A 13,144-nucleotide genomic window follows, 5' to 3' on the forward strand; every position below is an offset into this window, starting at 1 on the left:
CACAAGTAGATCTTTTTAAACCTGCATATTTAGTTAATATAGCCTGCTAACCTGAATTTCTTTTAACTAGGAAAATTGTCACTTTTCTTGCGTTATGTGCAAGCAGTCAGGCTATATGCAGCAGTTTGGGCTGCCTTGCTCTTTGCGAACTGTGTGAAGACCATTTCTTCCTAACAAAGATCGTAATTAATTTGACAGAATTGTACATAATTATGACGTAACATTGAAGGTTGTGCAATGTAACAGCAATATTTAGACTTGGTTCTATATTTCACTGAAAGAATAAATAGCATTTTATTGATGACAATTTGAATGCACAGAGATACCGTGACGCAATCCTGAGGCCCATTCTCGTGGCATTCATTCGCCACCATCACCACGATAATGCACTGCCCCGTGTCGCAAGGATCTGTACACAATACCTGGAAACCGAAAATGTCCAAGTTCTTCCATGGCCTGCATACTCACCAGACACGTCACCCAATGAGAATGCTTGGGATGGTCTGGATCGATGTATACGACAGCGTGTTCCAGTTCCCGCCCATAACCAGCAACTTCTCACAGCCATTGAAGAGGATTGTGACAACATTACACAATTCTCTTCAATGGCTGTGCAAACAGCCTGATCAACTCTATGTGAAGGAGATGTGTCGTGCTGCATGAGGCAAATGGCAGTCACAACAGATACGGACTGGTTTTCTGATCCACACCCCTACCTTTTTTAAGGCATCTGTGACCAACAGATGCGCATTCTCAGTCATGTGAAATCCATAGATTAGGGCCTAATGAATTCATTTCAATTGACTGATTTCCTTATATGAAATGTAACTCAGTCAAATATTTTAAAAGTTGTAATCTTCAACGATTTCAAAATGTCTCATCAGCACGTCAGCTCAAACTAAGGTCTTGGAGACGAGCATTAACTTTGATTAAATACTATTTTACAAACTATGTGAATCCAGGTGTATAAATAACAAGCATGCATGTAGGTCTCTTACCATGTAGACGTCAAACTCGTCCAGGCACCTGAAGGGGGACTCGGTGATCTCCCAGAGGGAGAGGATAAAACACACTGTAGAGAAGGATCTCTCTCCTCCAGACAGAGACCGCATGTCACTCATACTGTCGTTCTCACGGCCTGGCGGCTTCACCTGTACACACAGGCCCAGGAGGTTAGAGAGGACAGACAGACAACAGGACACATTGAGTTGGGGTTCACACCCGTAGCTTGAGTGTCTAGTTTGATCAGGTTGTTGTTATGTGGGTCCTGTTGTCTGTAAATACTGATGATTTAATGCAGTCTTAAACTCAGTCCTCTTGAATGCCAAACACATTCCTGTAAAAAGCTAAATAAATGAACTGAACAATTATTATGAAAATGTATTTGTCAAATTGATACTGCCGAATACAGATACTTTGTTTTATGTAAAAGCTACGGAGGCCATTTGAAAACTATGAGGATTAGCACACATACCGAGATGGACAGCGTCTCACTGTTGTGATCAAACATCATGGACCCGCAGCAATTCATCTTTATCAGGAAATTATTAAAGTATAACTTGCATCTCACAGAGAGGGACCTAGGTACATAAAAGTCAAGAGTGTGGGAATATTCAACATACGGTATTCGACAATCAGTATTACTAGGGCGAGTCGTGTACCAAAAGGGACAATCAGTATTACTAGGGCGAGTCGTGTACTAAAAGGGACAACCAGTATTACTAGGGCGAGTCGTGTACTAAAAGGGACAACCAGTATTACTAGGGCGAGTCGTGTACTAAAAGGGACAATCAGTATTACTAGGGCGAGTCGTGTACTAAAAGGGACAATCAGTATTACTAGGGCGAGTCGTGTACTAAAAGGGACAATCAGTATTACTAGGGCGAGTCGTGTACTAAAAGGGACAATCAGCATTACTAGGGCGAGTCGTGTACTAAAAGGGACAATCAGCATTACTAGGGCGAGTTGTGTACTAAAAGGGACAATCAGCATTACTAGGGCGAGTCGTGTACTAAAAGGGACAACCAGTATTACTAGGGCGAGTTGTGTACTAAAAGGGACAATCAGTATTACTAGGGCGAGTTGTGTACTAAAAGGGACAATCAGCATTACTAGGGCGAGTCGTGTACTAAAAGGGACAACCAGTATTACTAGGGCGAGTCGTGTACTAAAAGGGACAGCCAGTATTACTAGGGCGAGTCGTGTACTAAAAGGGACAATCGGTATTACTAGGGCGAGTTGTGTACTAAAAGGGACAATCGGTATTACTAGGGCCAGTCGTGTACTAAAAGGGACAACCAGTATTACTAGGGCGAGTTGTGTACTAAAAGGGACAATCAGTATTACTAGGGTGAGTCGTGTACTAAAAGGGACAATCAGTATTACTAGGGCGAGTCGTGTACTAAAAGGGACAGTCGTGTTCTAAAAAGCATGCTCAATGGAGATCATCCATTTGTACAGGCTTAAGCTTAATCTGTATCTGGGAAATGAGCCATAGAGTATTATTTTTGGGGTTTAGAGCGGTTTAAATAAATAACAACAGTCATGAGCAATTTTAAAGCGGAATTGTCCTTTATGAAATGCGTCAAATGATCACGAATTACCTGCGCATTATTTTGTACCGGGTCTGCCTGTCGGACATTATGTTGTCAAGACGATCTATGAACTTCTTCAGATCTCTCACTTGGTTTGATTTGTCCCTGTAGTTAGCCAGGGCCTCTGCATACTCTCTGGTGAGGAGAAAGATAGTTGAAGTCGGAAGTTTACATACTTACTTTGGAGTAAATTAAAACTCGTTTTTCAACCTCTCCACAAATGTATTTTTAAGAAACTATAGTTTTGGCAAGTCGGTTAGGACATCTACTTTGTGCATGACACAAGTAATTCTTCCAACAATTGTTGACAGACAGATAATTTCACTTATAATTCACTGTATCACAATTGCAGTGGGTCAGAAGTTTACATACTCTAAGTTGACTGTGCCTTTAAACAGCTTGGACAAGTCCAGATAATGTCATGGCTTTAGAAGCTTCTGATTGACTCAAATTATGTCAATTAGCCTATTGGAGGTGTACCTGTTGATGTATTTCAAGGCCTACCTTCAAACTCAGTGCCTCTTAGCTTGACATCATGGGAAAATCAAAAGAAATCAGCAAAGACCTCAGAAAAACAATTGGAGACCTCCACAAGTCTGGTTCATCCTTGGGAGCAATTTCCAAATGCCTTGAAGGTACCACGTTCATCTGTACAAAAGTATAAACACCATGGGACCACGCAGCCATCATACCACACAGGAAGGAGACGCGTTGTCTCCTAGAGATGAACGTACTTTGGTGCGAAAAGTGCAAATCAATCCCAGAACAACAGCAAATAACCGTGAGAAGATGCTGGAGGAAACAGGTACAAAATTATCTATATCCACAGTAAAACGAGTCCTATAACCTGAAAGGCCACTCAGCAAGGAAGAAGCCACTGCTCCAAATCCGCCATAGACTGCACATGGGGACAAAGATCTAACTTTTTGGAGAAATGTCCTCTGGTCTGATGAAACAGAAATAGAACTGTTTGTCCATAATGACCATCATTATGTTTGGAGGAAAAAGATGGAGGCTTGCAAGCCGAAGAACACCATCCCAACCGTGAAGCACAGGGGTGGCAGCATCATGTTGTGGGGGTGCTTTGCTACAGGAGGGACTGGTCCACTTCACACAATAGATGAAATCATAAGGAAGGAAAATTATGTGGATATATTGAAGCAACATCAAGACATCAGTCAGGAAGTTAAAGCTTGGACGCAAATGGGTCTTCCAAATGGACAATGACCCCAAGCATACTTCCACAGTTGTGGCAAAATGACTTAAGGACAACAAATTCAAGGTATTGGAGTGGCCATCACAAAGCCTCAATTCCATAGAAAATATGTGGGCAGAAATGAAGAAGCGTGTGTGAGCAAGGAGGCAGACAAACTGACTCAGTTACACCAGCTCTGTCAGGAGGAATGGAACAAAATTCACCCAACTTATTGTGGGAAGCTTCTGGAAGGCTACCCGAAACATTTGACCCAAGTTAAACAATTTAAAGGCCATGCTACCAAATACTAATTGAGTGTATGTAAACTTTGACCCATTGGGAATATGATGAAAGAAATAAAAGCTGAAATAAATCTCTACTACTATTTCACATTCTTAAAATAAAGTGGTGATCCTAACTGGGAATTTTTACTAGAATTAAATGTCATAAATTGTGAAAAAGCTGAGTTTAAATGTATTTGGCCAAGGTATATGTAAACTCTTCCACTTCAACTGCCATACAAAAGCCTTGAAAAGTAATATTTCAAAATGTGCTTTGACACAGTAGGTATAGCATGTGGGAGCAGGCAGAAATGTCTTCTAACATCACAATCTCCATAACTCAGAACTAAAATCTTGCCTAATTTGGTGTTTACCTAATCTGTCCACGAGAGAGGAAACATTACAAGACGAATAGACAGTTAAATGAGCAATGTTTTCTGAAATATTCATGCCGTTTGATATGTACTGATGGAGCACCCTACCTAACCACCTGCTCGTGGTCTCCATGGCTACTCTCCTGAACGCTGATCTTCCGTAACCTCGTGATCTCCACATCAATACTCCTGGCGCTGCGATCTACCTTGGCGCTCTGGGCTGATCTCTTTGGCTTTGGCCACAAATTCCTGTCAACAGTTTATAAACAGATTAACAACGGCCATTTACAGTATGTTCATTTCACCCCATTTGGCCCCATCATTGGTTTTTTATTTAGCAAAATAACATGCAGGATAACATGCAATAATTTAAATTCATCTTATATAATTCACCAATAAATATCCATATATGGGTTGATTTGTGTTTTTTTTTTTGAGGTCGGTTCTGTTTTGGTTAGATTATTTGGGTTGAATGCTGTAACACAGAATAAAACAACAAAAGTCCATGATGATAGGGACTGTCCATTACTGCTTATTACTTATTAACCATCAGTTATTCACATTACTTTAATATCTCAGTTGTGTATATTAGGCTACATTTGTTTTATGACTATTATTTAATTCCAAGAATAATTTTATGACCGCTGGCTGAAGACCAGCTATCAATCACTTAGATAATGTATTTTCAGGTAGTGATATGCTAAGCAACTGCTCTCTAGAACTGCTCTCTAGATCCCCTCACAATCACGATAAGTCGCTAAGCAACAGCTGCTCTCTATATCACATCACGATGAGTCGCTAAGCAACAGCTGCTCTCTATATCACATCACGATAAGTCGCTAAGCAACAGCTGCTCTCTATATCACATCACGATGAGTCGCTAAGCAACAGCTGCTCTCTATATTACATCACGATGAGTCGGCTAAGCAACAGCTGCTCTCTATATCACATCACGATGAGTCGTAAGCAACAGCTGCTCTCTATGTCACCTCACGATCAAAATGCATCGCTAAGCTACAGCTGCTCTCTATATCACCTCACGATCACGATACGTCGCTAAGCAACAGCTACTCTTGATCCCCCCTCACGATCACGATACGTCGCTAAGCAACAGCTACTCTCTATATCACCTCACGATTACAGTACGGAAAAATATACTATATGGAATTCAAATAATTGAACCGACGTTGGTTAATTAGTTGTTTAAAAAAAAACATTTTGGTTAATCGCTCAGCACTAGGGTTAATTCTAACATTGGGACAAATATTATTGCTTACTGTGACCTCCTCTTCTTCAGAGCCAGATCACTTCTCATAGCCTGCATGTTGTCCTGATGATCCTTGAGTTTCTTCTCTAAGATCTTCAGGCTTCTGTTCCAGTTTACTGCACTGTGCTTCAGCCTTACCCTGTTCCTCCTGATCAGTCAAGAACAAACAATAACACACAAAGCACAACGTCATCACAAACAGTTCTGTGTTTTGTACCCAATAACTCACGTTTCTTTAGGTACCATTTCAACTATTAAAGTTACTCTGATAAATGTGTCTGTCAAGTGGCATTATTAAGCGCTGTCATCTTTTTACAGCATCAGGCATTCAAACATGTCTACAGTACCTTCAGTGGCTCTGTCTCCTCGGCCAGCTGTTCTATCCTGTTCCTCACGCCAACATACTGGCAATCAAACTTCCTTGAAGTTCTCTTATGCTCCTCCAGCTCCTCCTTCGCTTCCTCCACAGTTTTCTTCTCACCGCCGATTCTCTGCTGGTTCTCTTGAGCCACTTCTTCCTGTAGCATTTGATAAAGTTAAACGTTTAAATTAAATGCACCGTGTTAACACTTCAATCAATCCCAACCAACATAGATCATCTCTACAGGAAATCATGGCATCATTTGGAATCGTGGATAAGTAAAAAAATATATATATTTTTTTACCAAAGTGCTGATGTCATCGGTCTGTTCCTCCTCAACATTCTCCAGCTCGGTCACACCGGCCTTGACCTGATTCACTGTGGCCTGGATGCAAATATACAGGTAGACTGTTACACAGCATGCATGTCCTACATTACATAGGAGGTGTAACATATTCAACAACAGATCGCACCCTGCATTAATATACAGGACATGTGTCAATATCTTTCAGATACATCTACAGCGATGCTTTACAACACCACCAGGCTTTTTCAGAGTAGTGATGGTGCAATGCATCGGACTGCTGTCAGTTCAATGTGTCAATGTTTTCATTGCATATGTCCCTATTCAAATTAACACTTGGGGAAGAAAACTGAGCAGTGACAAACACATTATAAACACAGTTCATCATACACAGAGTCTTTTTTCAGAGTCTATGATTGTGCTGTGTAGTTTGGCTATGCGCTGATGTCCTCATTGACTGAGCCTTCCAGGTGGCTGAAAACCGGGAGGAGCTGGGCCTTGTAGCTCTCCAGCTCTGACTCCACCATGCTGAGCAATGACAAAAGAACAATAAAACTACAAAATCAATACAATGCTCAAGACAGTACCATGTCATGAGATGAAGGTGGCAGGTAGCTGGCAGTTTAAGAGGCTTTGCCAGTTCAACTCTGATCTGACTGGAAAAAATCTGAGAGTGGGTGGGGGGAGGGGGAACGGAGCTGGCAACCGAAAGGTCCTTGATGCCATTGCCTGCTATTGTGCCCTTGAGCAAGGCACTTAACCTCCCAAAACAGCTGCTCCCCGGGCGCCCAGTGTGGCAGCCCCCATAACTCTCCAAACCCTATATATGTAAATATTAGTGAAGACACCATTTAGTCGACAGGTCGGTTGTAATAAATGAATTATGCCCCTTTTTGTATTTTTTTACATGGTGCACAAGACACCTGTCTGATTCATGCCTGTCTCAGTGGACTGTTACATGGCGGTGGCCACAGGTATGGCACATTCCATCACTCTAAGACATGTGATAGTGAAATTGTGTATGGTTAAATCATGTCAAAAATAATGGTGGAACACTAACACATTTAATATAATTTAATAACAAATGCACATTCTACCGCGTTGTATATGGTCACTGTCCAAGGTTCTGAAACATGATAGTCAGCGTACTGTAGAATTGACACCTTCCTCTATGTTGCTATTGTGCAAAATAGCAAAATTACCCAGCAGATTGGGATTGTGAACAATGCTACGGAGGCAGCAGCAGAGATGAGGAAACAGCCCTTGCCTTAGCCTAAATATACAAGAAAATTGAGGCGAGAGGAAACCAACTTAATTAGGTCTATAATCAATAGCCTAACAGTTAAATGAGCCTGGCTTTATAAAATCATCCGTATGTATGCATGTATGCATGTATGTATGTATGTATGTATGTATGTATGTATGTATGTATGTATGTATGTATGCATGCATGTGTGAATGAATATACACACGCACAAACATATATATTTATTATACTAGATATTATTAGTGTATATATATATACACATATATTATAGTGTGTATATATTATAGTGTGTATATATATATATATATGTGTGTGAATGAATATACACACGCACAAACACACACACACACACACACACACACACACACACACACACACACACACACACACACACACACACACACATATATATATGTGTGTGTGTGTGTTTGTGCGTGTGTATATTCATTCACACACATATATATATATATATAATGACCCTAGTGTATGTATGTGTGTGTCTTTCGGAGGGAAAAGGGTAAAAAACTAAAGTCAGATTTCCATTGGCCCTTGTGTGCAATTGACCAATAATGCGATCTTAATCTGGTACTTCCTGGTTAAATAAAATAAATAAAACAAATATTTACTGCTGATGTGTTTCGGAGCAAGGTACTTTATAAGAGCATACCACAACCATACCAAAATAAATGTAATAAGAGTCCTGATTAATAAAAGAGGTACTTGCCGAATTTCTGTTTCCAGATCTCCCCCGAGGTATTTGGCCATGCTGAAGTCTGGAGTGTAGTACCGGTTAGGGTACACCTGGTCTCCCTCCACAGTGAAGGCCTCACGACAGTTCCTCGGGGGTCGGCCTTGTTGCATCACTCTCCTGGCTGCATTCTTCTCCTGCAATCACAACCGGGACAAGAGACATTGGTAGCTGGGAACTTACTCATGTTATTTAATTGACATATTTCACCTTTATTTAACCAGGTAGACTAGTTGAGATCACCTTTATTTAACTGTAGACTAGCTGAGATCACCTTTATTTAACCAGGTAGACTAGTTGCGATCACCTTTATTTAACCAGGTAGACTAGTTGAGATCACCTTTATTTAACCAGGTAGACTAGTTGAGATCACCTTTATTTAACCAGGTAGACTAGTTGAGATCACCTTTATTTAACCAGGTAGACTAGTTGAGATCACCTTTATTTAACCAGGTAGGCTAGTTGAGATCACCTTTATTTAACCAGGTAGACTAGTTGAGATCACCTTTATTTAACCAGGTAGACTAGTTGAGATCACCTTTATTTAACCAGGTGACTAGTTGAGATCACCTTTATTTAACCAGGTAGGCTAGTTGAGATCACCTTATTTAACCAGGTAGACTAGTTGAGATCACCTTTATTTAACCAGGTAGACTAGTTGAGATCACCTTTATTTAACCAGGTAGAGACTAGTTGAGATCACCTTTATTTAACCAGGTAGACTGAATTTGAGAACAAGTTCTCATTTACAAATGCGACCTGGCCAAGATAAAGCAAAGCAGTGTGACAAAAATAACAACACAGAGTTACACATGGAGTAAACAAACATGAATCAATAATACAGTAGAAATAATCTGTCTGTAAACACTTGTTGAAGAATTACTTGTGTCATGCACAAAGTAGATGTCCTAACCGACTTGCCAAAACTATAGTTTGTTAACAAGAAATTTGTGGAGTGGTTGAAAAACAAGTTTTAATGACTCCAACATATGTACGTAAACTTCTAACTTCAACTGTAGATGACAAAGTTACTTTTAGAATTGTTATTAAATGAGATTACAATGATTTGAGATACGAAGACTTTATGAAACTGTTCCACGAAATGTGCATATTGCCGCTTACATGGGCAGACGCCGGGGCGATGGGCAGACGCCGGGCGACATGGGCAGATCGCCGGGGGCGACATGGGCAGAGGCCGGGGCGACATGGGCAGACGCCGGGGCGACATGGGCAGACGCCGGGCTTATGGGCAGACGCCGGGGCGACATGGGCAGATCAAATACTGGGCAGATGGGCATCGCCTGGGCGACATGGGCAGATAATGGCCTGGGGGCGACATGGGCAGAGGCCGGGCGACATGGGCAGAGGTCAACGACATGGGCAGAGGTCAGCGACATGGGCAGAGGCCGGGGGCGACATGGGCAGAGGCCGGCTTACATGGGCAGAGGCCGGGGCTTACATGGGCAGAGGCCGGGCGACATGGGCAGAGGTCAAGCTCAGATCGGGGCGATGGGCAGACTGGGCGCATGGCGACATGGGCAGATCGCCGGGGGCGACATAAGCAGAGGCCGGGGGCTTTACATGGCAGAGGCCGAGGCGACATGGGCAGAGCCGGGCGCATGGGCAGACGCCGGGGCCAAGTAGACGCCTGGGGCGACATGGGCAGAGGCCGGGGGCGACATGGGCAGAGGCCGGGGGCGATGGGCAGAGGCGCCATGGGCAGAGGTCGCGACATGGGCAGACGCCGGGGCAGAGGTCATGGGCAGAGGCCGGGCGACATGGGCGACATGGGCAGACGCCGGGCGACATGGGCAGAGGCCGGGCGACATGGGCAGACGCCTGGGGCGACATGGGCAGAGGCCGGGGGCGATGGGCAGACGCCTGGGCAGACAGCCCGGGGCGACATGGGCAGAGGTCGGGCGACATGGGCAGATCGAGGGGGGCAGACATGGGCAGAGGCCGGGGGCGAACTGGGCAGACGCCGGGCGATGGGCAGACGCCGGGGCTTACATGGGCAGACGCCGGGCGACATGGGCAGATCACGGGGCGACATGGGCAGATCGCCGGGGCGACATGGGCAGACGCCGGGGCGACATGGGCAGACGCCGGGCGACATGGGCAGATCGCTGGGCGCATGGGCAGACGCCTGGGGCTACATGGGCAGAGGCCGGGGGCGACATGGGCAGACGCCGGGGCTTACAGGGCAGAGGCCGGGCGATATACAGATCTACTGGGGCGACATGGGCAGAGGCCGGGCGACATGGGCAGACGGGCGACATGGGCAGATCGCCCGGGCAGACATAAGCAGACGCCGGGGGCGCACATGGGCAGACTGCCTGGGGCTTACATGGGCAGATCGCCGGGGGCAGACATGGGCAGACGCCGGGGCGACATGGGCAGACGCCGGGGCGCATGGGCAGATCGCTCGGGGCGACATGGGCAGACGCCGGGGCGACATGGGCAGACGCTCGGGGGCGATGGGCAGACGCCTGGGGGCGACATGGGCAGACGCCTCGGGGCGATATGGGCAGAGGCCGCTACATGGGCAGAGGCCGGGCGACATGGGCAGACGCGGGGGCGACATGGGCAGACGCCGGGGCGACATGGGCAGACGCTGGGCGACATGGGCAGACGAGGGCTGACATGGGCAGACGCCGAGGGACATGGTGACATGGGAGACGCCGGGGGCGCACATGGGCAGACGCCCGGGGCGACATGGGCAGACGCCGGGGGCGACATGGGCAGAGGCCGGGGGCGACATGGGCAGACGCCCGGGGCGACATGCTAAGAGGCCGGGCTTACATGGGCAGATCGCCTGGGCGGCATGGGCAGAGTCAAATGGGCGATGGGCAGAGGCCGGGGGCGCATGGGCAGACCGGGGGCGACATGGGCAGACGCCGAGGGCTTACATGGGCAGATCGCTGAAGCAGACATGGGCAGATCGCCCCGGGGCGACATGGGCAGACGCCATGGGCAGACGCGGGGCATGGGCAGACGCCGGGGGCGACATGGGCAGACGCCGGGCGACATGGGCAGACGCCGGGGCGACATGGGCAGAGGCACGGGGCAGAGGCATGGGCAGACGCCGGGCGACATGGGCAGACGCCGGGGCGACATGGGCAGATCGCCTGGGCGACAAGCAGACGGGGGCGACATGGGCAGACATGGGCATGGGCAGACGCCGGGGGCGACAGACTGGGCGACATGGGCAGACGCCGGGGCGACATGGGCAGAGGCCCGGGCGACATGGGCAGACGCCGGGCGACATGGGCAGAGGCCGGGCGACATGGGCAGACGCCTCGACATGGGCAGACGCCGGGGGCGACATGGGCAGAGGCCGGGCGACATGGGCAGACGCCCCGGGGCGACATGGGCAGGGCAGACGCCGGGGCGACATGGGCAGACGCCCGGGGCGACATGGGCGACGGGCGACATGGGCAGATCGGGGGCGACATGGGCAGAGGCCGGGGCGACATGGGCAGACGCCGGGGCTTACATGGGCAGAGGCCGGGCGACATGGGCAGACGCCGGGGCGACATGGGCAGATCACTGGGGCGACATGGGCAGACACCGGGGGCGACATGGGCAGACTGGGGAAGATGGGCAGATCGCCGAGGGCGACATGGGCAGATCACATGGGCAGATATGGGCAGATCGCCCGGGGGCTGAGACAGATCGCCTGGGGCGACATGGGCAGACGCCGGGGCGACATGGGCAGACGCCGGGCGGACATGGGCAGACGCCGGGGGCGATGGCACTGGGCAGACGCCGGGGCGACATGGGCAGACGCCGGGGGCGACATGGGCAGACACCGGGGCGACGGGCAGATCATGGGGGCAGACGCCGGGGCGACATGGGCAGACGCCGGGGCGACATGGGCAGATCGCCGGGGGCGACATGGGCAGACGCCCGGGAGGGCGACATGGGAAGACGCCTGAGGGCAGATCGCTGGGCAGATGGGCAGACGCCTCGGGCGACATGGGCAGACGCCGGGGCGACATGGGCAGACGCAGATGTCAGGGGCGACATGGGCGGGATGACCAGCGACATGGGCAGACGCCGGGGGACATGGCAGATCGCCGGGGGCAGATCACTGGGCGACATACTCATGGGCAGACGCCGGGCGACATGGGCAGACGCCGGGCGACATGGGCAGACGCCGGGGGCCTTTTTAAGCAGACGCCGGGGCGACATGGGCAGACGCCGGGGCGACATGGGCAGACGCCGAGGCGACATGGGCAGACACAGGGGGCGACATGGGCAGACAGAGCGACATGGGCAGACGCCCGAGAGCGACATGGGCAGACACGAGGCGACATGGGCAGACACAGAGGGCGACATGGGCAGACATGGGCAGACACCGAGGGCGACATGGGCAGACATGGGCAGACGCCGAGGGGCGACATGGGCAGAGGCCGGGGGCGAACTGGGCAGACGCCCCGGGGTGACATGGGCAGACACCGGGGGCGACATGGGCAGACGCCGGGGCGACATGGGCAGACACGGGGCGACATGGGCAGACACCGAGGGTTTACCTGGGCAGACACCGAGGGCGACATGGGCAGACATGGGCAGACACCGAGGGCGACATGGGCAGACATGGGCAGACGCCGAGGGCGACATGGGCAGACGCCGGGGCGGAGCTGGGCAGACGCCGGGGCGAACTGGGCAGACGCCGGGGCGACATGGGCAGACGCCGGGGCGACATGGGCAGACGCCGGGGGCGAACTGGGCTAACGCCGGGCGAACTGGG

At 48.9% G+C, this 13,144-nt stretch overlaps 1 protein-coding gene across 1 annotated transcript in view; it reads right to left on the reverse strand.

Annotated features, from left to right (window-relative positions):
* LOC124046963 (structural maintenance of chromosomes protein 6-like) overlaps nucleotides 1-13,144 on the reverse strand; it is a 49,654-nt gene that overhangs the window by 22,360 nt on the left and 14,150 nt on the right. Inside the window, exon 13 of the mRNA XM_046367711.1 lies at nucleotides 8,368-8,528. Coding sequence (XP_046223667.1) covers nucleotides 8,368-8,528 — 161 coding nt within the window. The remainder of the gene's footprint in view (nucleotides 1-8,367; nucleotides 8,529-13,144) is intronic.

This window comes from Oncorhynchus gorbuscha, linkage group LG10, assembly GCF_021184085.1.
Source record: "Oncorhynchus gorbuscha isolate QuinsamMale2020 ecotype Even-year linkage group LG10, OgorEven_v1.0, whole genome shotgun sequence".
In the NCBI taxonomy this organism is placed as follows: Eukaryota; Metazoa; Chordata; class Actinopteri; order Salmoniformes; family Salmonidae; genus Oncorhynchus; species Oncorhynchus gorbuscha.